A 22,256-nucleotide genomic window follows, 5' to 3' on the forward strand; every position below is an offset into this window, starting at 1 on the left:
CCTGTTGGTCCCACGCTCTTTCCGCTGCGTTTTCCGAGTTCCTGGGGGTCCAATTGGTCGGGAAAGGGTCATACAAATCAATTCTGAGACGAAAAATTTTTTGGTCGAAAAAAAGGAAGGTTTTGTATTTTTGGCGAAAATTTTCGCGATTTTGAAAAGTGCTGGAATAAATTCTTTCTGGCACAATTCTGACGTAATTTCGCGAGAGAAATCGATTGGGCGCAGTCCCAATGCGCTGCGAGCAACGGATCAAAAGTTACAGCCAAAAAACATAAACTAGTATTTTCGGCATTTTTCAGCAGGTGCTTTTCCCTTCGTCATTTCTCTCCTGTTGGTCCCACGCTCTTTCCGCTGCGTTTTCCAAGTTCCTGGGGGTCCAATTGGTCGGGAAAGGGTCATACAAATCAATTCTGAGACGAAAAATTTTTTGGTCAAAAAAAAAGGAGGGTTAACCCCTTTGTATTTTTGGCGAAAATTTTCGCGATTTTGAAAAGTGCTGGAATAAATTCTTTCTGGCACAATTCTGACGTAATTTTGCGAGAGAAATCGATTGGGCGCAGTCCCAATGCGCTGCGAGCAACGGATCAAAAGTTACAGCCAAAAAACATAAACTAGTATTTTCGGCATTTTTCAGCAGGTGCTTTTCCCTTCGTCATTTCTCTCCTGTTGGTCCCACGCTCTTTTCGCTGCGTTTTCCGAGTTCCTGGGGGTCCAATTGGTCGGCAAAGGGTCATACAAATCAATTCTGAGACGAAAAATTTTTTGGTCAAAAAAAAAGGAAGGTTAACCCCTTTGTATTTTTGGCGAAAATTTTCGCGATTTTGAAAAGTGCTGGAATAAATTCTTTCTGGCACAATTCTGACGTAATTTTGCGAGAGAAATCGATTGGGCGCAGTCCCAATGCGCTGCGAGCAACGGATCAAAAGTTACAGCCAAAAAACATAAACTAGTATTTTCGGCATTTTTCAGCAGGTGCTTTTCCCTTCGTCATTTCTCTCCTGTTGGTCCCACGCTCTTTTCGCTGCGTTTTCCGAGTTCCTGGGGGTCCAATTGGTCGGCAAAGGGTCATACAAATCAATTCTGAGACGAAAACTTTTTTGGTCAAAAAAAAAGGAAGGTTAACCCCTTTGTATTTTTGGCGAAAATTTTCGCGATTTTGAAAAGTGCTGGAATAAATTCTTTCTGGCACAATTCTGACGTAATTTTGCGAGAGAAATCGATTGGGCGCAGTCCCAATGCGCTGCGAGCAACGGATCAAAAGTTACAGCCAAAAAACATAAACTAGTATTTTCGGCATTTTTCAGCAGGTGCTTTTCCCTTCGTCATTTCTCTCCTGTTGGTCCCACGCTCTTTCCGCTGCGTTTTCCGAGTTCCTGGGGGTCCAATTGGTCGGGAAAGGGTCATACAAATCAATTCTGAGACGAAAAATTTTTTGGTCGAAAAAAAGGAAGGTTTTGTATTTTTGGCGAAAATTTTCGCGATTTTGAAAAGTGCTGGAATAAATTCTTTCTGGCACAATTCTGACGTAATTTCGCGAGAGAAATCGATTGGGCGCAGTCCCAATGCGCTGCGAGCAACGGATCAAAAGTTACAGCCAAAAAACATAAACTAGTATTTTCGGCATTTTTCAGCAGGTGCTTTTCCCTTCGTCATTTCTCTCCTGTTGGTCCCACGCTCTTTCCGCTGCGTTTTCCGAGTTCCTGGGGGTCCAATTGGTCGGGAAAGGGTCATACAAATCAATTCTGAGACGAAAAATTTTTTGGTCAAAAAAAAAGGAGGGTTAACCCCTTTGTATTTTTGGCGAAAATTTTCGCGATTTTGAAAAGTGCTGGAATAAATTCTTTCTGGCACAATTCTGACGTAATTTCGCGAGAGAAATCGATTGGGCGCAGTCCCAATGCGCTGCGAGCAACGGATCAAAAGTTACAGCCAAAAAACATAAACTAGTATTTTCGGCATTTTTCAGCAGGTGCTTTTCCCTTCGTCATTTCTCTCCTGTTGGTCCCACGCTCTTTTCGCTGCGTTTTCCGAGTTCCTGGGGGTCCAATTGGTCGGGAAAGGGTCATACAAATCAATTCTGAGACGAAAAATTTTTTGGTCAAATAAAGAGGAAGGTTAACCCCTTTGTATTTTTGGCGAAAATTTTCGCGATTTTGAAAAGTGCTGGAATAAATTCTTTCTGGCACGATTCTGACGTAATTTTGCGAGAGAAATCGATTGGGCGCAGTCCCAATGCGCTGCGAGCAACGGATCAAAAGTTACAGCCAAAAAACATAAACTAGTATTTTCGGCATTTTTCAGCAGGTGCTTTTCCCTTCGTCATTTCTCTCCTGTTGGTCCCACGCTCTTTTCGCTGCGTTTCCCGAGTTCCTGTGGGTCCAATTGGTCGGGAAAGGGTCACACAAATCAATTCTGAGACGAAAAATTTTTTGGTCAAAATAAAAGGAAGGTTAACCCCTTTGTATTTTTGGCGAAAATTTTCGCGATTTTGAAAAGTGCTGGAATAAATTCTTTCTGGCACAATTCTGACGTAATTTTGCGAGAGAAATCGATTGGGCGCAGTCCCAATGCGCTGCGAGCAACGGATCAAAAGTTACAGCCAAAAAACATAAACTAGTATTTTCGGCATTTTTCAGCAGGTGCTTTTCCCTTCGTCATTTCTCTCCTGTTGGTCCCACGCTCTTTCCGCTGCGTTTTCCGAGTTCCTGGGGGTCCAATTGGTCGGGAAAGGGTCATACAAATCAATTCTGAGACGAAAAATTTTTTGGTCGAAAAAAAGGAAGGTTTTGTATTTTTGGCGAAAATTTTCGCGATTTTGAAAAGTGCTGGAATAAATTCTTTCTGGCACAATTCTGACGTAATTTCGCGAGAGAAATCGATTGGGCGCAGTCCCAATGCGCTGCGAGCAACGGATCAAAAGTTACAGCCAAAAAACATAAACTAGTATTTTCGGCATTTTTCAGCAGGTGCTTTTCCCTTCGTCATTTCTCTCCTGTTGGTCCCAAGCTCTTTTCGCTGCGTTTCCCGAGTTCCTGTGGGTCCAATTGGTCGGGAAAGGGTCACACAAATCAATTCTGAGACGAAAAATTTTTTGGTCAAAATAAAAGGAAGGTTAACCCCTTTGTATTTTTGGCGAAAATTTTCGCGATTTTGAAAAGTGCTGGAATAAATTCTTTCTGGCACAATTCTGACGTAATTTTGCGAGAGAAATCGATTGGGCGCAGTCCCAATGCGCTGCGAGCAACGGATCAAAAGTTACAGCCAAAAAACATAAACTAGTATTTTCGGCATTTTTCAGCAGGTGCTTTTCCCTTCGTCATTTCTCTCCTGTTGGTCCCACGCTCTTTCCGCTGCGTTTTCCAAGTTCCTGGGGGTCCAATTGGTCGGGAAAGGGTCATACAAATCAATTCTGAGACGAAAAATTTTTTGGTCAAAAAAAAAGGAGGGTTAACCCCTTTGTATTTTTGGCGAAAATTTTCGCGATTTTGAAAAGTGCTGGAATAAATTCTTTCTGGCACAATTCTGACGTAATTTTGCGAGAGAAATCGATTGGGCGCAGTCCCAATGCGCTGCGAGCAACGGATCAAAAGTTACAGCCAAAAAACATAAACTAGTATTTTCGGCATTTTTCAGCAGGTGCTTTTCCCTTCGTCATTTCTCTCCTGTTGGTCCCACGCTCTTTTCGCTGCGTTTTCCGAGTTCCTGGGGGTCCAATTGGTCGGCAAAGGGTCATACAAATCAATTCTGAGACGAAAAATTTTTTGGTCAAAAAAAAAGGAAGGTTAACCCCTTTGTATTTTTGGCGAAAATTTTCGCGATTTTGAAAAGTGCTGGAATAAATTCTTTCTGGCACAATTCTGACGTAATTTTGCGAGAGAAATCGATTGGGCGCAGTCCCAATGCGCTGCGAGCAACGGATCAAAAGTTACAGCCAAAAAACATAAACTAGTATTTTCGGCATTTTTCAGCAGGTGCTTTTCCCTTCGTCATTTCTCTCCTGTTGGTCCCACGCTCTTTTCGCTGCGTTTTCCGAGTTCCTGGGGGTCCAATTGGTCGGCAAAGGGTCATACAAATCAATTCTGAGACGAAAACTTTTTTGGTCAAAAAAAAAGGAAGGTTAACCCCTTTGTATTTTTGGCGAAAATTTTCGCGATTTTGAAAAGTGCTGGAATAAATTCTTTCTGGCACAATTCTGACGTAATTTTGCGAGAGAAATCGATTGGGCGCAGTCCCAATGCGCTGCGAGCAACGGATCAAAAGTTACAGCCAAAAAACATAAACTAGTATTTTCGGCATTTTTCAGCAGGTGCTTTTCCCTTCGTCATTTCTCTCCTGTTGGTCCCACGCTCTTTCCGCTGCGTTTTCCGAGTTCCTGGGGGTCCAATTGGTCGGGAAAGGGTCATACAAATCAATTCTGAGACAAAAAATTTTTTGGTCAAAAAAAAAGGAGGGTTAACCCCTCTGTATTTTTGGCGAAAATTTTCGCGATTTCGAAAAGTGCTGGAATAAATTCTTTCTGGCACAATTCTGACGTAATTTTGCGAGAGAAATCGATTGGGCGCAGTCCCAATGCGCTGCGAGCAACGGATCAAAAGTTACAGCCAAAAAACATAAACTAGTATTTTCGGCATTTTTCAGCAGGTGCTTTTCCCTTCGTCATTTCTCTCCTGTTGGTCCCACGCTCTTTCCGCTGCGTTTTCCGAGTTCCTGGGGGTCCAATTGGTCGGGAAAGGGTCATACAAATCAATTCTGAGACGAAAAATTTTTTGGTCGAAAAAAAGGAAGGTTTTGTATTTTTGGCGAAAATTTTCGCGATTTTGAAAAGTGCTGGAATAAATTCTTTCTGGCACAATTCTGACGTAATTTCGCGAGAGAAATCGATTGGGCGCAGTCCCAATGCGCTGCGAGCAACGGATCAAAAGTTACAGCCAAAAAACATAAACTAGTATTTTCGGCATTTTTCAGCAGGTGCTTTTCCCTTCGTCATTTCTCTCCTGTTGGTCCCACGCTCTTTTCGCTGCGTTTCCCGAGTTCCTGTGGGTCCAATTGGTCGGGAAAGGGTCACACAAATCAATTCTGAGACGAAAAATTTTTTGGTCAAAATAAAAGGAAGGTTAACCCCTTTGTATTTTTGGCGAAAATTTTCGCGATTTTGAAAAGTGCTGGAATAAATTCTTTCTGGCACAATTCTGACGTAATTTTGCGAGAGAAATCGATTGGGCGCAGTCCCAATGCGCTGCGAGCAACGGATCAAAAGTTACAGCCAAAAAACATAAACTAGTATTTTCGGCATTTTTCAGCAGGTGCTTTTCCCTTCGTCATTTCTCTCCTGTTGGTCCCACGCTCTTTCCGCTGCGTTTTCCAAGTTCCTGGGGGTCCAATTGGTCGGGAAAGGGTCATACAAATCAATTCTGAGACGAAAAATTTTTTGGTCAAAAAAAAAGGAGGGTTAACCCCTTTGTATTTTTGGCGAAAATTTTCGCGATTTTGAAAAGTGCTGGAATAAATTCTTTCTGGCACAATTCTGACGTAATTTTGCGAGAGAAATCGATTGGGCGCAGTCCCAATGCGCTGCGAGCAACGGATCAAAAGTTACAGCCAAAAAACATAAACTAGTATTTTCGGCATTTTTCAGCAGGTGCTTTTCCCTTCGTCATTTCTCTCCTGTTGGTCCCACGCTCTTTTCGCTGCGTTTTCCGAGTTCCTGGGGGTCCAATTGGTCGGCAAAGGGTCATACAAATCAATTCTGAGACAAAAAATTTTTTGGTCAAAAAAAAAGGAGGGTTAACCCCTCTGTATTTTTGGCGAAAATTTTCGCGATTTTGAAAAGTGCTGGAATAAATTCTTTCTGGCACAATTCTGACGTAATTTTGCGAGAGAAATCGATTGGGCGCAGTCCCAATGCGCTGCGAGCAACGGATCAAAAGTTACAGCCAAAAAACATAAACTAGTATTTTCGGCATTTTTCAGCAGGTGCTTTTCCCTTCGTCATTTCTCTCCTGTTGGTCCCACGCTCTTTTCGCTGCGTTTTCCGAGTTCCTGGGGGTCCAATTGGTCGGCAAAGGGTCATACAAATCAATTCTGAGACGAAAAATTTTTTGGTCAAAAAAAAAGGAAGGTTAACCCCTTTGTATTTTTGGCGAAAATTTTCGCGATTTTGAAAAGTGCTGGAATAAATTCTTTCTGGCACAATTCTGACGTAATTTTGCGAGAGAAATCGATTGGGCGCAGTCCCAATGCGCTGCGAGCAACGGATCAAAAGTTACAGCCAAAAAACATAAACTAGTATTTTCGGCATTTTTCAGCAGGTGCTTTTCCCTTCGTCATTTCTCTCCTGTTGGTCCCACGCTCTTTCCGCTGCGTTTTCCGAGTTCCTGGGGGTCCAATTGGTCGGGAAAGGGTCATACAAATCAATTCTGAGACGAAAAATTTTTTGGTCGAAAAAAAGGAAGGTTTTGTATTTTTGGCGAAAATTTTCGCGATTTTGAGAAGTGCTGGAATAAATTCTTTCTGGCACAATTCTGACGTAATTTCGCGAGAGAAATCGATTGGGCGCAGTCCCAATGCGCTGCGAGCAACGGATCAAAAGTTACAGCCAAAAAACATAAACTAGTATTTTCGGCATTTTTCAGCAGGTGCTTTTCCCTTCGTCATTTCTCTCCTGTTGGTCCCACGCTCTTTCCGCTGCGTTTTCCGAGTTCCTGGGGGTCCAATTGGTCGGGAAAGGGTCATACAAATCAATTCTGAGACGAAAAATTTTTTGGTCGAAAAAAAGGAAGGTTTTGTATTTTTGGCGAAAATTTTCGCGATTTTGAAAAGTGCTGGAATAAATTCTTTCTGGCACAATTCTGACGTAATTTCGCGAGAGAAATCGATTGGGCGCAGTCCCAATGCGCTGCGAGCAACGGATCAAAAGTTACAGCCAAAAAACATAAACTAGTATTTTCGGCATTTTTCAGCAGGTGCTTTTCCCTTCGTCATTTCTCTCCTGTTGGTCCCACGCTCTTTTCGCTGCGTTTTCCGAGTTCCTGGGGGTCCAATTGGTCGGGAAAGGGTCATACAAATCAATTCTGAGACGAAAAATTTTTTGGTCAAATGAAGAGGAAGGTTAACCCCTTTGTATTTTTGGCGAAAATTTTCGCGATTTTGAAAAGTGCTGGAATAAATTCTTTCTGGCACAATTCTGACGTAATTTTGCGAGAGAAATCGATTGGGCGCAGTCCCAATGCGCTGCGAGCAACGGATCAAAAGTTACAGCCAAAAAACATAAACTAGTATTTTCGGCATTTTTCAGCAGGTGCTTTTCCCTTCGTCATTTCTCTCCTGTTGGTCCCACGCTCTTTCCGCTGCGTTTTCCGAGTTCCTGGGGGTCCAATTGGTCGGCAAAGGGTCATACAAATCAATTCTGAGACGAAAAATTTTTTGGTCAAAAAAAAAGGAAGGTTAACCCCTTTGTATTTTTGGCGAAAATTTTCGCGATTTTGAAAAGTGCTGGAATAAATTCTTTCTGGCACAATTCTGACGTAATTTCGCGAGAGAAATCGATTGGGCGCAGTCCCAATGCGCTGCGAGCAACGGATCAAAAGTTACAGCCAAAAAACATAAACTAGTATTTTCGGCATTTTTCAGCAGGTGCTTTTCCCTTCGTCATTTCTCTCCTGTTGGTCCCACGCTCTTTTCGCTGCGTTTTCCGAGTTCCTGGGGGTCCAATTGGTCGGGAAAGGGTCATACAAATCAATTCTGAGACGAAAAATTTTTTGGTCAAATAAAGAGGAAGGTTAACCCCTTTGTATTTTTGGCGAAAATTTTCGCGATTTTGAAAAGTGCTGGAATAAATTCTTTCTGGCACAATTCTGACGTAATTTTGCGAGAGAAATCGATTGGGCGCAGTCCCAATGCGCTGCGAGCAACGGATCAAAAGTTACAGCCAAAAAACATAAACTAGTATTTTCGGCATTTTTCAGCAGGTGCTTTTCCCTTCGTCATTTCTCTCCTGTTGGTCCCACGCTCTTTCCGCTGCGTTTTCCAAGTTCCTGGGGGTCCAATTGGTCGGGAAAGGGTCATACAAATCAATTCTGAGACGAAAAATTTTTTGGTCAAAAAAAAAGGAGGGTTAACCCCTTTGTATTTTTGGCGAAAATTTTCGCGATTTTGAAAAGTGCTGGAATAAATTCTTTCTGGCACAATTCTGACGTAATTTTGCGAGAGAAATCGATTGGGCGCAGTCCCAATGCGCTGCGAGCAACGGATCAAAAGTTACAGCCAAAAAACATAAACTAGTATTTTCGGCATTTTTCAGCAGGTGCTTTTCCCTTCGTCATTTCTCTCCTGTTGGTCCCACGCTCTTTTCGCTGCGTTTTCCGAGTTCCTGGGGGTCCAATTGGTCGGCAAAGGGTCATACAAATCAATTCTGAGACGAAAAATTTTTTGGTCAAAAAAAAAGGAAGGTTAACCCCTTTGTATTTTTGGCGAAAATTTTCGCGATTTTGAAAAGTGCTGGAATAAATTCTTTCTGGCACAATTCTGACGTAATTTTGCGAGAGAAATCGATTGGGCGCAGTCCCAATGCGCTGCGAGCAACGGATCAAAAGTTACAGCCAAAAAACATAAACTAGTATTTTCGGCATTTTTCAGCAGGTGCTTTTCCCTTCGTCATTTCTCTCCTGTTGGTCCCACGCTCTTTTCGCTGCGTTTTCCGAGTTCCTGGGGGTCCAATTGGTCGGCAAAGGGTCATACAAATCAATTCTGAGACGAAAACTTTTTTGGTCAAAAAAAAAGGAAGGTTAACCCCTTTGTATTTTTGGCGAAAATTTTCGCGATTTTGAAAAGTGCTGGAATAAATTCTTTCTGGCACAATTCTGACGTAATTTTGCGAGAGAAATCGATTGGGCGCAGTCCCAATGCGCTGCGAGCAACGGATCAAAAGTTACAGCCAAAAAACATAAACTAGTATTTTCGGCATTTTTCAGCAGGTGCTTTTCCCTTCGTCATTTCTCTCCTGTTGGTCCCACGCTCTTTCCGCTGCGTTTTCCGAGTTCCTGGGGGTCCAATTGGTCGGGAAAGGGTCATACAAATCAATTCTGAGACAAAAAATTTTTTGGTCAAAAAAAAAGGAGGGTTAACCCCTCTGTATTTTTGGCGAAAATTTTCGCGATTTTGAAAAGTGCTGGAATAAATTCTTTCTGGCACAATTCTGACGTAATTTTGCGAGAGAAATCGATTGGGCGCAGTCCCAATGCGCTGCGAGCAACGGATCAAAAGTTACAGCCAAAAAACATAAACTAGTATTTTCGGCATTTTTCAGCAGGTGCTTTTCCCTTCGTCATTTCTCTCCTGTTGGTCCCACGCTCTTTTCGCTGCGTTTTCCGAGTTCCTGGGGGTCCAATTGGTCGGCGAAGGGTCATACAAATCAATTCTGAGACGAAAAATTTTTTGGTCAAAAAAAAAGGAAGGTTAACCCCTTTGTATTTTTGGCGAAAATTTTCGCGATTTTGAAAAGTGCTGGAATAAATTCTTTCTGGCACAATTCTGACGTAATTTTGCGAGAGAAATCGATTGGGCGCAGTCCCAATGCGCTGCGAGCAACGGATCAAAAGTTACAGCCAAAAAACATAAACTAGTATTTTCGGCATTTTTCAGCAGGTGCTTTTCCCTTCGTCATTTCTCTCCTGTTGGTCCCACGCTCTTTCCGCTGCGTTTTCCGAGTTCCTGGGGGTCCAATTGGTCGGGAAAGGGTCATACAAATCAATTCTGAGACGAAAAATTTTTTGGTCGAAAAAAAGGAAGGTTTTGTATTTTTGGCGAAAATTTTCGCGATTTTGAAAAGTGCTGGAATAAATTCTTTCTGGCACAATTCTGACGTAATTTCGCGAGAGAAATCGATTGGGCGCAGTCCCAATGCGCTGCGAGCAACGGATCAAAAGTTACAGCCAAAAAACATAAACTAGTATTTTCGGCATTTTTCAGCAGGTGCTTTTCCCTTCGTCATTTCTCTCCTGTTGGTCCCACGCTCTTTCCGCTGCGTTTTCCGAGTTCCTGGGGGTCCAATTGGTCGGGAAAGGGTCATACAAATCAATTCTGAGACGAAAAATTTTTTGGTCAAAAAAAAAGGAGGGTTAACCCCTTTGTATTTTTGGCGAAAATTTTCGCGATTTTGAAAAGTGCTGGAATAAATTCTTTCTGGCACAATTCTGACGTAATTTCGCGAGAGAAATCGATTGGGCGCAGTCCCAATGCGCTGCGAGCAACGGATCAAAAGTTACAGCCAAAAAACATAAACTAGTATTTTCGGCATTTTTCAGCAGGTGCTTTTCCCTTCGTCATTTCTCTCCTGTTGGTCCCACGCTCTTTTCGCTGCGTTTTCCGAGTTCCTGGGGGTCCAATTGGTCGGGAAAGGGTCATACAAATCAATTCTGAGACGAAAAATTTTTTGGTCAAATAAAGAGGAAGGTTAACCCCTTTGTATTTTTGGCGAAAATTTTCGCGATTTTGAAAAGTGCTGGAATAAATTCTTTCTGGCACAATTCTGACGTAATTTTGCCAGAGAAATCGATTGGGCGCAGTCCCAATGCGCTGCGAGCAACGGATCAAAAGTTACAGCCAAAAAACATAAACTGGTATTTTCGGCATTTTGCAGCAGGTGCTTTTCCCTTCGTCATTTCTCTCCTGTTGGTCCCACGCTCTTTCCGCTGCGTTTTCCGAGTTCCTGGGGGTCCAATTGGTCGGCAAAGGGTCATACAAATCAATTCTGAGACGAAAAATTTTTTGGTCAAAAAAAAAGGAAGGTTAACCCCTTTGTATTTTTGGCGAAAATTTTCGCGATTTTGAAAAGTGCTGGAATAAATTCTTTCTGGCACAATTCTGACGTAATTTCGCGAGAGAAATCGATTGGGCGCAGTCCCAATGCGCTGCGAGCAACGGATCAAAAGTTACAGCCAAAAAACATAAACTAGTATTTTCGGCATTTTTCAGCAGGTGCTTTTCCCTTCGTCATTTCTCTCCTGTTGGTCCTACGCTCTTTTCGCTGCGTTTTCCGAGTTCCTGGGGGTCCAATTGGTCGGGAAAGGGTCATACAAATCAATTCTGAGACGAAAAATTTTTTGGTCAAATAAAGAGGAAGGTTAACCCCTTTGTATTTTTGGCGAAAATTTTCGCGATTTTGAAAAGTGCTGGAATAAATTCTTTCTGGCACAATTCTGACGTAATTTTGCGAGAGAAATCGATTGGGCGCAGTCCCAATGCGCTGCGAGCAACGGATCAAAAGTTACAGCCAAAAAACATAAACTAGTATTTTCGGCATTTTTCAGCAGGTGCTTTTCCCTTCGTCATTTCTCTCCTGTTGGTCCCACGCTCTTTCCGCTGCGTTTTCCAAGTTCCTGGGGGTCCAATTGGTCGGGAAAGGGTCATACAAATCAATTCTGAGACGAAAAATTTTTTGGTCAAAAAAAAAGGAGGGTTAACCCCTTTGTATTTTTGGCGAAAATTTTCGCGATTTTGAAAAGTGCTGGAATAAATTCTTTCTGGCACAATTCTGACGTAATTTTGCGAGAGAAATCGATTGGGCGCAGTCCCAATGCGCTGCGAGCAACGGATCAAAAGTTACAGCCAAAAAACATAAACTAGTATTTTCGGCATTTTTCAGCAGGTGCTTTTCCCTTCGTCATTTCTCTCCTGTTGGTCCCACGCTCTTTCCGCTGCGTTTTCCGAGTTCCTGGGGTTCCAATTGGTCGGGAAAGGGTCATACAAATCAATTCTGAGACGAAAAATTTTTTGGTCAAAAAAAAAGGAGGGTTAACCCCTTTGTATTTTTGGCGAAAATTTTCGCGATTTTGAAAAGTGCTGGAATAAATTCTTTCTGGCACAATTCTGACGTAATTTTGCGAGAGAAATCGATTGGGCGCAGTCCCAATGCGCTGCGAGCAACGGATCAAAAGTTACAGCCAAAAAACATAAACTAGTATTTTCGGCATTTTTCAGCAGGTGCTTTTCCCTTCGTCATTTCTCTCCTGTTGGTCCCACGCTTTTTCCGCTGCGTTTTCCGAGTTCCTGGGGGTCCAATTGGTCGGGAAAGGGTCATACAAATCAATTCTGAGACAAAAAATTTTTTGGTCAAAAAAAAAGGAGGGTTAACCCCTCTGTATTTTTGGCGAAAATTTTCGCGATTTTGAAAAGTGCTGGAATAAATTCTTTCTGGCACAATTCTGACGTAATTTTGCGAGAGAAATCGATTGGGCGCAGTCCCAATGCGCTGCGAGCAACGGATCAAAAGTTACAGCCAAAAAACATAAACTAGTATTTTCGGCATTTTTCAGCAGGTACTTTTCCCTTCGTCATTTCTCTCCTGTTGGTCCCACGCTCTTTCCGCTGCGTTTTCCGAGTTCCTGGGGGTCCAATTGGTCGGGAAAGGGTCATACAAATCAATTCTGAGACGAAAAATTTTTTGGTCAAAAAAAAAGGAGGGTTAACCCCTTTGTATTTTTGGCGAAAATTTTCGCGATTTTGAAAAGTGCTGGAATAAATTCTTTCTGGCACAATTCTGACGTAATTTTGCGAGAGAAATCGATTGGGCGCAGTCCCAATGCGCTGCGAGCAACGGATCAAAAGTTACAGCCAAAAAACATAAACTAGTATTTTCGGCATTTTTCAGCAGGTGCTTTTCCCTTCGTCATTTCTCTCCTGTTGGTCCCACGCTCTTTTCGCTGCGTTTTCCGAGTTCCTGGGGGTCCAATTGGTCGGGAAAGGGTCATACAAATCAATTCTGAGACGAAAAATTTTTTGGTCAAATAAAGAGGAAGGTTAACCCCTTTGTATTTTTGGCGAAAATTTTCGCGATTTTGAAAAGTGCTGGAATAAATTCTTTCTGGCACAATTCTGACGTAATTTTGCCAGAGAAATCGATTGGGCGCAGTCCCAATGCGCTGCGAGCAACGGATCAAAAGTTACAGCCAAAAAACATAAACTGGTATTTTCGGCATTTTGCAGCAGGTGCTTTTCCCTTCGTCATTTCGCTCCTGTTGGTCCCACGCTCTTTCCGCTGCGTTTTCCGAGTTCCTGGGGGTCCAATTGGTCGGGAAAGGGTCATACAAATCAATTCTGAGACGAAAAATTTTTTGGTCAAAAAAAAAGGAAGGTTAACCCCTTTGTATTTTTGGCGAAAATTTTCGCAATTTTGAAAAGTGCTGGAATAAATTCTTTCTGGCACAATTCTGACGTAATTTCGCGAGAGAAATCGATTGGGCGCAGTCCCAATGCGCTGCGACCAACGGATCAAAAGTTACAGCCAAAAAACATAAACTAGTATTTTCGGCATTTTTCAGCAGGTGCTTTTCCCTTCGTCATTTCTCTCCTGTTGGTCCCACGCTCTTTCCGCTGCGTTTTCCGAGTTCCTGGGGTTCCAATTGGTCGGGAAAGGGTCATACAAATCAATTCTGAGACGAAAAATTTTTTGGTCAAAAAAAAAGGAGGGTTAACCCCTTTGTATTTTTGGCGAAAATTTTCGTGATTTTGAAAAGTGCTGGAATAAATTCTTTCTGGCACAATTCTGACGTAATTTTGCGAGAGAAATCGATTGGGCGCAGTCCCAATGCGCTGCGAGCAACGGATCAAAAGTTACAGCCAAAAAACATAAACTAGTATTTTCGGCATTTTTCAGCAGGTGCTTTTCCCTTCGTCATTTCTCTCCTGTTGGTCCCACGCTCTTTCCGCTGCGTTTTCCGAGTTCCTGGGGGTCCAATTGGTCGGGAAAGGGTCATACAAATCAATTCTGAGACAAAAAATTTTTTGGTCAAAAAAAAAGGAGGGTTAACCCCTCTGTATTTTTGGCGAAAATTTTCGCGATTTTGAAAAGTGCTGGAATAAATTCTTTCTGGCACAATTCTGACGTAATTTTGCGAGAGAAATCGATTGGGCGCAGTCCCAATGCGCTGCGAGCAACGGATCAAAAGTTACAGCCAAAAAACATAAACTAGTATTTTCGGCATTTTTCAGCAGGTGCTTTTCCCTTCGTCATTTCTCTCCTGTTGGTCCCACGCTCTTTCCGCTGCGTTTTCCGAGTTCCTGGGGGTCCAATTGGTCGGGAAAGGGTCATACAAATCAATTCTGAGACGAAAAATTTTTTGGTCAAAAAAAAAGGAAGGTTAACCCCTTTGTATTTTTGGCGAAAATTTTCGCGATTTTGAAAAGTGCTGGAATAAATTCTTTCTGGCACAATTCTGACGTAATTTTGCGAGAGAAATCGATTGGGCGCAGTCCCAATGCGCTGCGAGCAACGGATCAAAAGTTACAGCCAAAAAACATAAACTAGTATTTTCGGCATTTTTCAGCAGGTGCTTTTCCCTTCGTCATTTCTCTCCTGTTGGTCCCACGCTCTTTCCGCTGCGTTTTCCGAGTTCCTGGGGGTCCAATTGGTCGGGAAAGGGTCATACAAATCAATTCTGAGACGAAAAATTTTTTGGTCAAAAAAAAAGGAAGGTTAACCCCTTTGTATTTTTGGCGAAAATTTTCGCGATTTTGAAAAGTGCTGGAATAAATTCTTTCTGGCACAATTCTGACGTAATTTTGCGAGAGAAATTGATTGGGCGCAGTCCCAATGCGCTGCGAGCAACGGATCAAAAGTTACAGCCAAAAAACATAAACTAGTATTTTCGGCATTTTTCAGCAGGTGCTTTTCCCTTCGTCATTTCTCTCCTGTTGGTCCCACGCTCTTTTCGCTGCGTTTTCCGAGTTCCTGGGGGTCCAATTGGTCGGCAAAGGGTCATACAAATCAATTCTGAGACGAAAAATTTTTTGGTCAAAACAAAAGGAAGGTTAACCCCTTTGTATTTTTGGCGAAAATTTTCGCGATTTTGAAAAGTGCTGGAATAAATTCTTTCTGGCACAATTCTGACGTAATTTCGCGAGAGAAATCGATTGGGCGCAGTCCCAATGCGCTGCGAGCAACGGATCAAAAGCTACAGCCAAAAAACATAAACTAGTATTTTCGGCATTTTTCAGCAGGTGCTTTTCCCTTCGTCATTTCTCTCCTGTTGGTCCCACGCTCTTTCCGCTGCGTTTTCCGAGTTCCTGGGGGTCCAATTGGTCGGGAAAGGGTCATACAAATCAATTCTGAGACGAAAAATTTTTTGGTCAAAAAAAAAGGAAGGTTAACCCCTTTGTATTTTTGGCGAAAATTTTCGCGATTTTGAAAAGTGCTGGAATAAATTCTTTCTGGCACAATTCTGACGTAATTTTGCGAGAGAAATCGATTGGGCGCAGTCCCAATGCGCTGCGAGCAACGGATCAAAAGTTACAGCCAAAAAACATAAACTAGTATTTTCGGCATTTTTCAGCAGGTGTTTTTCCCTTCGTCATTTCTCTCCTGTTGGTCCCACGCTCTTTTCGCTGCGTTTTCCGAGTTCCTGGGGGTCCAATTGGTCGGGAAAGGGTCACACAAATCAATTCTGAGACGAAAACTTTTTTGGTCAAAAAAAAAGGAAGGTTAACCCCTTTGTATTTTTGGCGAAAATTTTCGCGATTTTGAAAAGTGCTGGAATAAATTCTTTCTGGCACAATTCTGACGTAATTTTGCGAGAGAAATCGATTGGGCGCATCCCAATGCGCTGCGAGCAACGGATCAAAAGTTACAGCCAAAAAACATAAACTAGTATTTTCGGCATTTTTCAGCAGGTGCTTTTCCCATCGTCATTTCTCTCCTGTTGGTCCCACGCTCTTTTCGCTGCGTTTTCCGAGTTCCTGGGGGTCCAATTGGTCGGGAAAGGATCACACAAATCAATTCTGCGACGAAAAATTTCTTGGTCAAAAAAAAAGGAAGGTTAACCCCTTTGTATTTTTGGCGAAAATTTTCGCGATTTTGAAAAGTGCTGGAATAAATTCTTTCTGGCACAATTCTGACGTAATTTCGCGAGAGAAATCGATTGGGCGCAGTCCCAATGCGCTGCGAGCAACGGATCAAAAGCTACAGCCAAAAAACATAAAGTAGTATATTCGGCATTTTTCAGCAGGTGCTTTTCCCTTCGTCATTTCTCTCCTGTTGGTCCCACGCTCTTTTCGCTGCGTTTCCCGAGTTCCTGTGGGTCCAATTGGTCGGGAAAGGGTCACACAAATCAATTCTGAGACGAAAAATTTTTTGGTCAAAAAAAAAGGAAGGTTAACCCCTTTGTATTTTTGGCGAAAATTTTCGCGATTTTGAAAAGTGCTGGAATAAATTCTTTCTGGCACAATTCTGACGTAATTTCGCGAGAGAAATCGATTGGGCGCAGTCCCAATGCGCTGCGAGCAACGGATCAAAAGTTACAGCCAAAAAACATAAACTAGTATTTTCGGCATTTTTCAGCAGGTGTTTTTCCCTTCGTCATTTCTCTCCTGTTGGTCCCACGCTCTTTTCGCTGCGTTTTCCGAGTTCCTGGGGGTCCAATTGGTCGGGAAAGGGTCACACAAATCAATTCTGAGACGAAAACTTTTTTGGTCAAAAAAAAAGGAAGGTTAACCCCTTTGTATTTTTGGCGAAAATTTTCGCGATTTTGAAAAGTGCTGGAATAAATTCCTTCTGGCACAATTCTGACGTAATTTTGCGAGAGAAATCGATTGGGCGCATCCCAATGCGCTGCGAGCAACGGATCAAAAGTTACAGCCAAAAAACATAAAGTAGTATTTTCGGCATTTTTCAGCAGGTGCTTTTCCCTTCGTCATTTCTCTCCTGTTGGTCCCACGCTCTTTTCGCTGCGTTTTCCGAGTTCCTGGGGGTCCAATTGGTCGGGAAAGGATCACACAAATCAATTCTGAGACGAAAAATTTCTTGGTCAAAAAAAAAGGAAGGTTAACCCCTTTGTATTTTTGGCGAAAATTTTCGCGATTTTGAAAAGTGCTGGAATAAATTCTTTCCGGCACAATTCTGACATAATTTCGCGAGAGAAATCGATTGGGCGCAGTCCCAATGCGCTGCGAGCAACGGATCAAAAGTTACAGCCAAAAAACATAAACTAGTATTTTCGGCATTTTTCAGCAGGTGCTTTTCCCTTCGTCATTTCTCTCCTGTTGGTCCCACGCTCTTTCCGCTGCGTTTTCCGAGTTCCTGGGGGTCCAATTGGTCCGGAAAGGGTCATACAAATCAATTCTGAGACGAAAGATTTTTTGGTCAAAAAAAAAGGAAGGTTAACCCCTTTGTATTTTTGACGAAAATTTTCGCGATTTTGAAAAGTGCTGGAATAAATTCCTTCTGGCACAATTCTGACGTAATTTTGCGAGAGAAATCGAATAGGCACAGTCCCAATACGCTGCGAGCAACGGATCAAAAGTTATAGCCCCAAAACCATGAAATTTCCTTTCATGGCATTTCAAACGCTATCGTCGTATTCCTACGTATCCATTTACTTCAGAGGAGTCGCTCATAACGATTCTGGGGTGATGATATTTTTTGTCTTTAACATGTTGATCTTAAAGACTTTCCTATGTTTCGAGTTCCAATCAACCGTGAAATGGTCATCAAAATCGATCATCATACAAACAGGCCTCAGTTCCAAACAAGCCAAAAGGGAATGCCCCTAACAATTATCTAAAAATTCTGCTATAAGTAAGAAGCAGTCAGTGGTAGTTCATACACTGAAGCTTTTATCCTTTGGGATAGTAGTCTTCATAGAACTCTTGGAACCTCAGTCAGTTGGTTAAGATGTATCGTAATTCCTTCTTACGTCAGCTGTTGCATCCGTGAGCTATCGATTAGCGCATTTTCTGTTTTTGTATAATTTGCTTAAACTCGTCAAACTCCTAAATTTAAAATAGCAGTATGTAAGACTAGCAGTTATAAATATAAATAGCAGTTATTCATACTATTATGCTAAAGTAATTGTGAGACAAACAAATCGTAAAACGTATGTGTCTAGCGTTATCATCAAAGTGATTATGTATAATCGAATGTCTATTGTGTACAGTTTTCCAAGTGTGATAATGATTTGTTTTCCATCATTCATACTCTCATTCTTCCAAATAGTTTCTTATCCTCTTGTACACAAGTTTAACTTGTCACGAGTTCACCATTGTTCACCTGTGTTGTATTGAATTTTTCAGCCGCTCTTTCAACGGGCTTATGTTCTGCGCGACAGCAGAACCAAAATCACAATCAAAACAAGAGTGCTACTCTTCTGCCTCGCAGAGGATCAATGCAACAAGCTGTAAGGCCTGCTCCTCCGGTCCGGCGCACATCAACTATAATTGGCGGCACATTTAATGCACTTATAAATAATCCCAACGCTACAAACAATGATGATAACAAAAAAGATGTGGCCAGAGATGAAGCACATGATGAAGCTGATAATCTTCCACCACCTCCGGCATTTCTTCTCGAAAGCACTTCTCCGACACCCACGCCGACTCCACAACGGTGAGTTTTGATGGCATTTCTCATCTATGAAAATACCAACAGAAATATTTTCAACCAATTCTTTATTGACAGATCGATATCGGTGTCGGAGACGGTCCGAACATTAACTGAGCTTCGTCATACGCCAGCAAGTCCTTCGTTTCTTAGAAAACTAGCCAGTTCTCAACAAAATAATAATTCTGTATCCACGACAGTCGCCTCTACAACCGCAACGACTAATACATTGATAAGACGTACTCAAAGTATAGACCGTACTAGTACAATTCGGTCACATTCTCAGGATCGTAGTTCCGCATCATCATTAACTGGACAACAAAGCCACAGTCAAGTACAAGGTCAAGGACCAGGTGGTGTTGGACAGGGCTTTATGGCAGTACTAAGCGCTAAATTAGTCCCATCTTCTCTGTTGCCTAATAATGTAGCCAGTAATACAAATGCTAGCATCAATAGCGGAAGTCCAAAGACATCGAGAAGACACTCAGTCGAACAGCAATCTAACAGAAATTCCAGAGCTCCCTCGAGCTTCCTTGGTACATTAAACGCCAAGCTTGCTCAGCAACAACAAGGCGTACAAAATCAAGGTGTACTCAACACAGCCAGTAGGTCAGCTAGTGTTAGACGCATAATGGGTAACAGAATTCCAATGGTGGATCTAGATCCCCTGCAGGTCAGGGATTCTTTAATGGATCAAATACGTAGAGGTACCGCTCTGCGCAAAACTAGTGGACCCATCAATGATTGCTCGGCACCAAAAATTTATTGAACTTCCATCTCATTAATATCGATTTATGGATGTAATATAAATGGGTTAACGAACCAAGAAAACGATAATCAAAAATGCAAAACTTGACATCCCACATTTAATATATAATATGTTATATATATGTTTTCTTTTCATATCTCTTCACTGTTAATAAAACTTTATTTTTCATTTTGCTTATGTTTTCTATACATGTAGTACAGACTTCATATCACACAAATTTTTTTCCTGCTCAAAGTTAGATTAATCGTCATAGAGAGCAAAGTGGCAAACAAAACTCCCTGTTACGAAACCCTCTTATAAAACCTATGTAATGATTAATATTTCATATTTAATATAGTTCATTTCGCTACGCCCGATCGCTGTCTTGTCACCATCAGAAAATAGCTCTTATTATATTACTATTATTATTGCTTGAACTCTAAGCCATGTATATTACTTCAATACTGTTACGGTGACATTATCGATATACAATATTATTTATCCAATGTTATATAACTGTACAATAATATACATAGAGTTTTTATTTTCAATAGAAATTTACATCAGTACGTTAAGATTGTTGCCTCTCCTAAAATCAGAGCATCGATATCCTATGAGTGCATTTAGGCAGTGTAGTAGCGACCATAGTAACAATTATATATTCAGAAAATAAATATTGCTAATGAATACCTTATAATTAATGATAATATACTGAAAATGGTCAACTGGTAGAACTTGCGGTCTTCGTTAAGAGGTTTCGGGATATTTACGAACTATTTTCATATAGAAAGTGGCTTAGATTTATTTATGAAATGCTAAGATTGATGTACAAATATACGCATAGAGCCTCCATGTCTCTTTTAGATTCCATTCAAACCATTCGATGATTTATTTTTAAATATCAACTTGCCGTAGCAAGTTCCGTGGTGCAACGATTTGAGTTCGCTATTAGGAACAGAAATATTCCGAAAGTTTGATCCATCGTTTGTTCTAACACACCTTTATTCCCAGTACTGCCAAATCATTTATGTTTACCGTTTAAATGTCATTAAAGTTTTATTTTCAGTATTGTAGTTATTTCCAGAGGTTTGTGATTAAATTCTGAACAAAAAATGGCGTAACGAAGAAAAGACAGAATGAAAGAAAAAAAAACAACTCCACAAAAAACAAAACGGACAATACTAATCAATTAAAACGTCTGTACATTGTTATTAATAGAAAACGTGATAACTGAAACGTCTAGGATATATTAGAAATGACTAATTTAAGGTATTCGCGTTACTGTAGAATATAGTGTAGAAAGAAATAATAATATGCATATAGTTCAATATAAAGCCAATTGTTCTTACCCTGTAATAATTATCATTATCGTACATTATATAAAGGTCGGCAATTTCCGTGTATTATAAAAGCGAACAAATATTCTATTCTCGCATTCAAAATGCTAGTTTTCGATGCATTTTTATTTTCTAGTCGAACCTAATATTCTCAGCGTGAACAGATTGTTCTGTAATTTCAATTTGACCGTCTATTTCAACAGTTTCTGCATCATAAGTATCCCTGTGAGACGGATAACATATGTTAATCTTATATCCAGTAAATGTTCACGTAAAATCTTGACTTTTTTATTTTCTTATCGACAATTTAGGTTTGTAAATAAATTTTGACTCCTCGATAAATTTTAAAAATTTATTTTCTACGGTGGTATCGTTCACACATATCGGCACATCAGTAACGAGATCTAGTATATATTATGAATACGGAATTCTCGAAAAAACATTTGTTAATCATTAGATATTTAAGTTGAAAAATTTGTTCGCGAATTATCATTGAGACTATTATATAGAGTATACAATTGAATAATAATAGACGTTAAGGTATCGTGTAAGACTGCTATAATAAGGTTGGGGGCTTCAATATGGAATATTAGTCCACAAATTTTTGTAGAGTTCAACGATGTATAATTGTGTGCATGTTAGTAGTCATGAATACTGTTGTGTATTACTATATACTCAGCGTTGAAAAAAAGAAGAAAAAAAATTTCAACAAAGAAATGATTGAGGATCGTTCGCCAACACTTAAAACCATAATGAATCATTCTTACAACAATATTGCTGAAGTTATTTCACATGATAAGAAAGTGAAACTTATTACTCTGAGAATTGTAAATAAGTTCTATCAGTAGGTTCTACACTCATAAGGTTTGTTGGTTTGAACGTCTTTATAAGAAACAAAAATATGCAACAGAAAAAAGCTGAAACAGATGGGCTAAATAGTCGATTAAAAGTTGTATGTAAAAATGTTATCATTGCTCGAAGTTTTGTTTTAATTGTAGTACAAATTTTTTTTTCAACTCTTCCTGATTTCATAGCACAATCCTTGAGGTCATGACTACGAAACTGTATACTTGGTTGAAGCATAAAAGAAGTTATTAATTTATCGCAGCATTACTAAGTGCTTCGACGAGTGTGCGCATTAAATATTATGTATTTGTATCATATTGTGGAGTAGCTGTTGTTTTCTATTCTCATTCTTTATGGTGTTCGAGAAAAGAGCAATCCTATGAAATAATACTATTAACATTAATAATAATATGTCTAACTACTAGCACATAAGTACGTCAAAGTATTTTGTTGAACATACATTTTTTCATTTAGTATAAAAAAAAAACAAAAAAAAAAAAAAACAAACAAAAAAACCTGTAATTTCCTAGAGGTTTCACGAAGCCAAATGATAAATTATATTACAATTACAGACTGTAGTGTTGATAATATTGAGAGAATAATAATAATAGAGAGGCTGAGAAAAATTGAAAAAGTGAAATAATGAACTTCGTTTCACTAGAAGTACCTTCCAAGCCCTGGTATAAATTAAATATTTGCAATACACGTACGTATAGGTCACATAACGCCGATTCACGGTAATAAATTAATATTTAAATGTAATTAATATCTAAAAATAATGACTGTTAACTTGTAATAATTATTAAGGTAACAGTGGAAAGATATAACGAAAAAAAAATAAAATAATAAACACTCTACAGTAAAACTGTGCCAATTAATTTCAACCAAATAATCGGTCTTTCTTTATTCATTACTCTAATAAAAAATTAACCTTATCAGAGTGCGGAAATCCATTCAG

The 22,256-nt window shown here is 40.5% G+C and overlaps 1 protein-coding gene across 3 annotated transcripts in view; it reads left to right on the plus strand.

Annotated features, from left to right (window-relative positions):
* Positions 1-21,829, plus strand: part of LOC124183590 (protein MTSS 2) — a 62,655-nt gene extending 40,826 nt beyond the window's left edge. For all 3 annotated transcript variants that reach the window (XM_046572257.1, XM_046572258.1, XM_046572259.1), the window contains 2 exons: positions 18,061-18,373; positions 18,446-21,829. In XM_046572257.1, coding sequence (XP_046428213.1) covers positions 18,061-18,373; positions 18,446-19,136 — 1,004 coding nt within the window. In that variant the 3' untranslated portion in view covers positions 19,137-21,829. The remainder of the gene's footprint in view (positions 1-18,060; positions 18,374-18,445) is intronic.
* Positions 21,830-22,256: the final 427 nt, after the last annotated feature.

Source organism: Neodiprion fabricii, chromosome 5 (genome assembly GCF_021155785.1).
Source record: "Neodiprion fabricii isolate iyNeoFabr1 chromosome 5, iyNeoFabr1.1, whole genome shotgun sequence".
Classification (NCBI taxonomy): domain Eukaryota; kingdom Metazoa; phylum Arthropoda; class Insecta; order Hymenoptera; family Diprionidae; genus Neodiprion; species Neodiprion fabricii.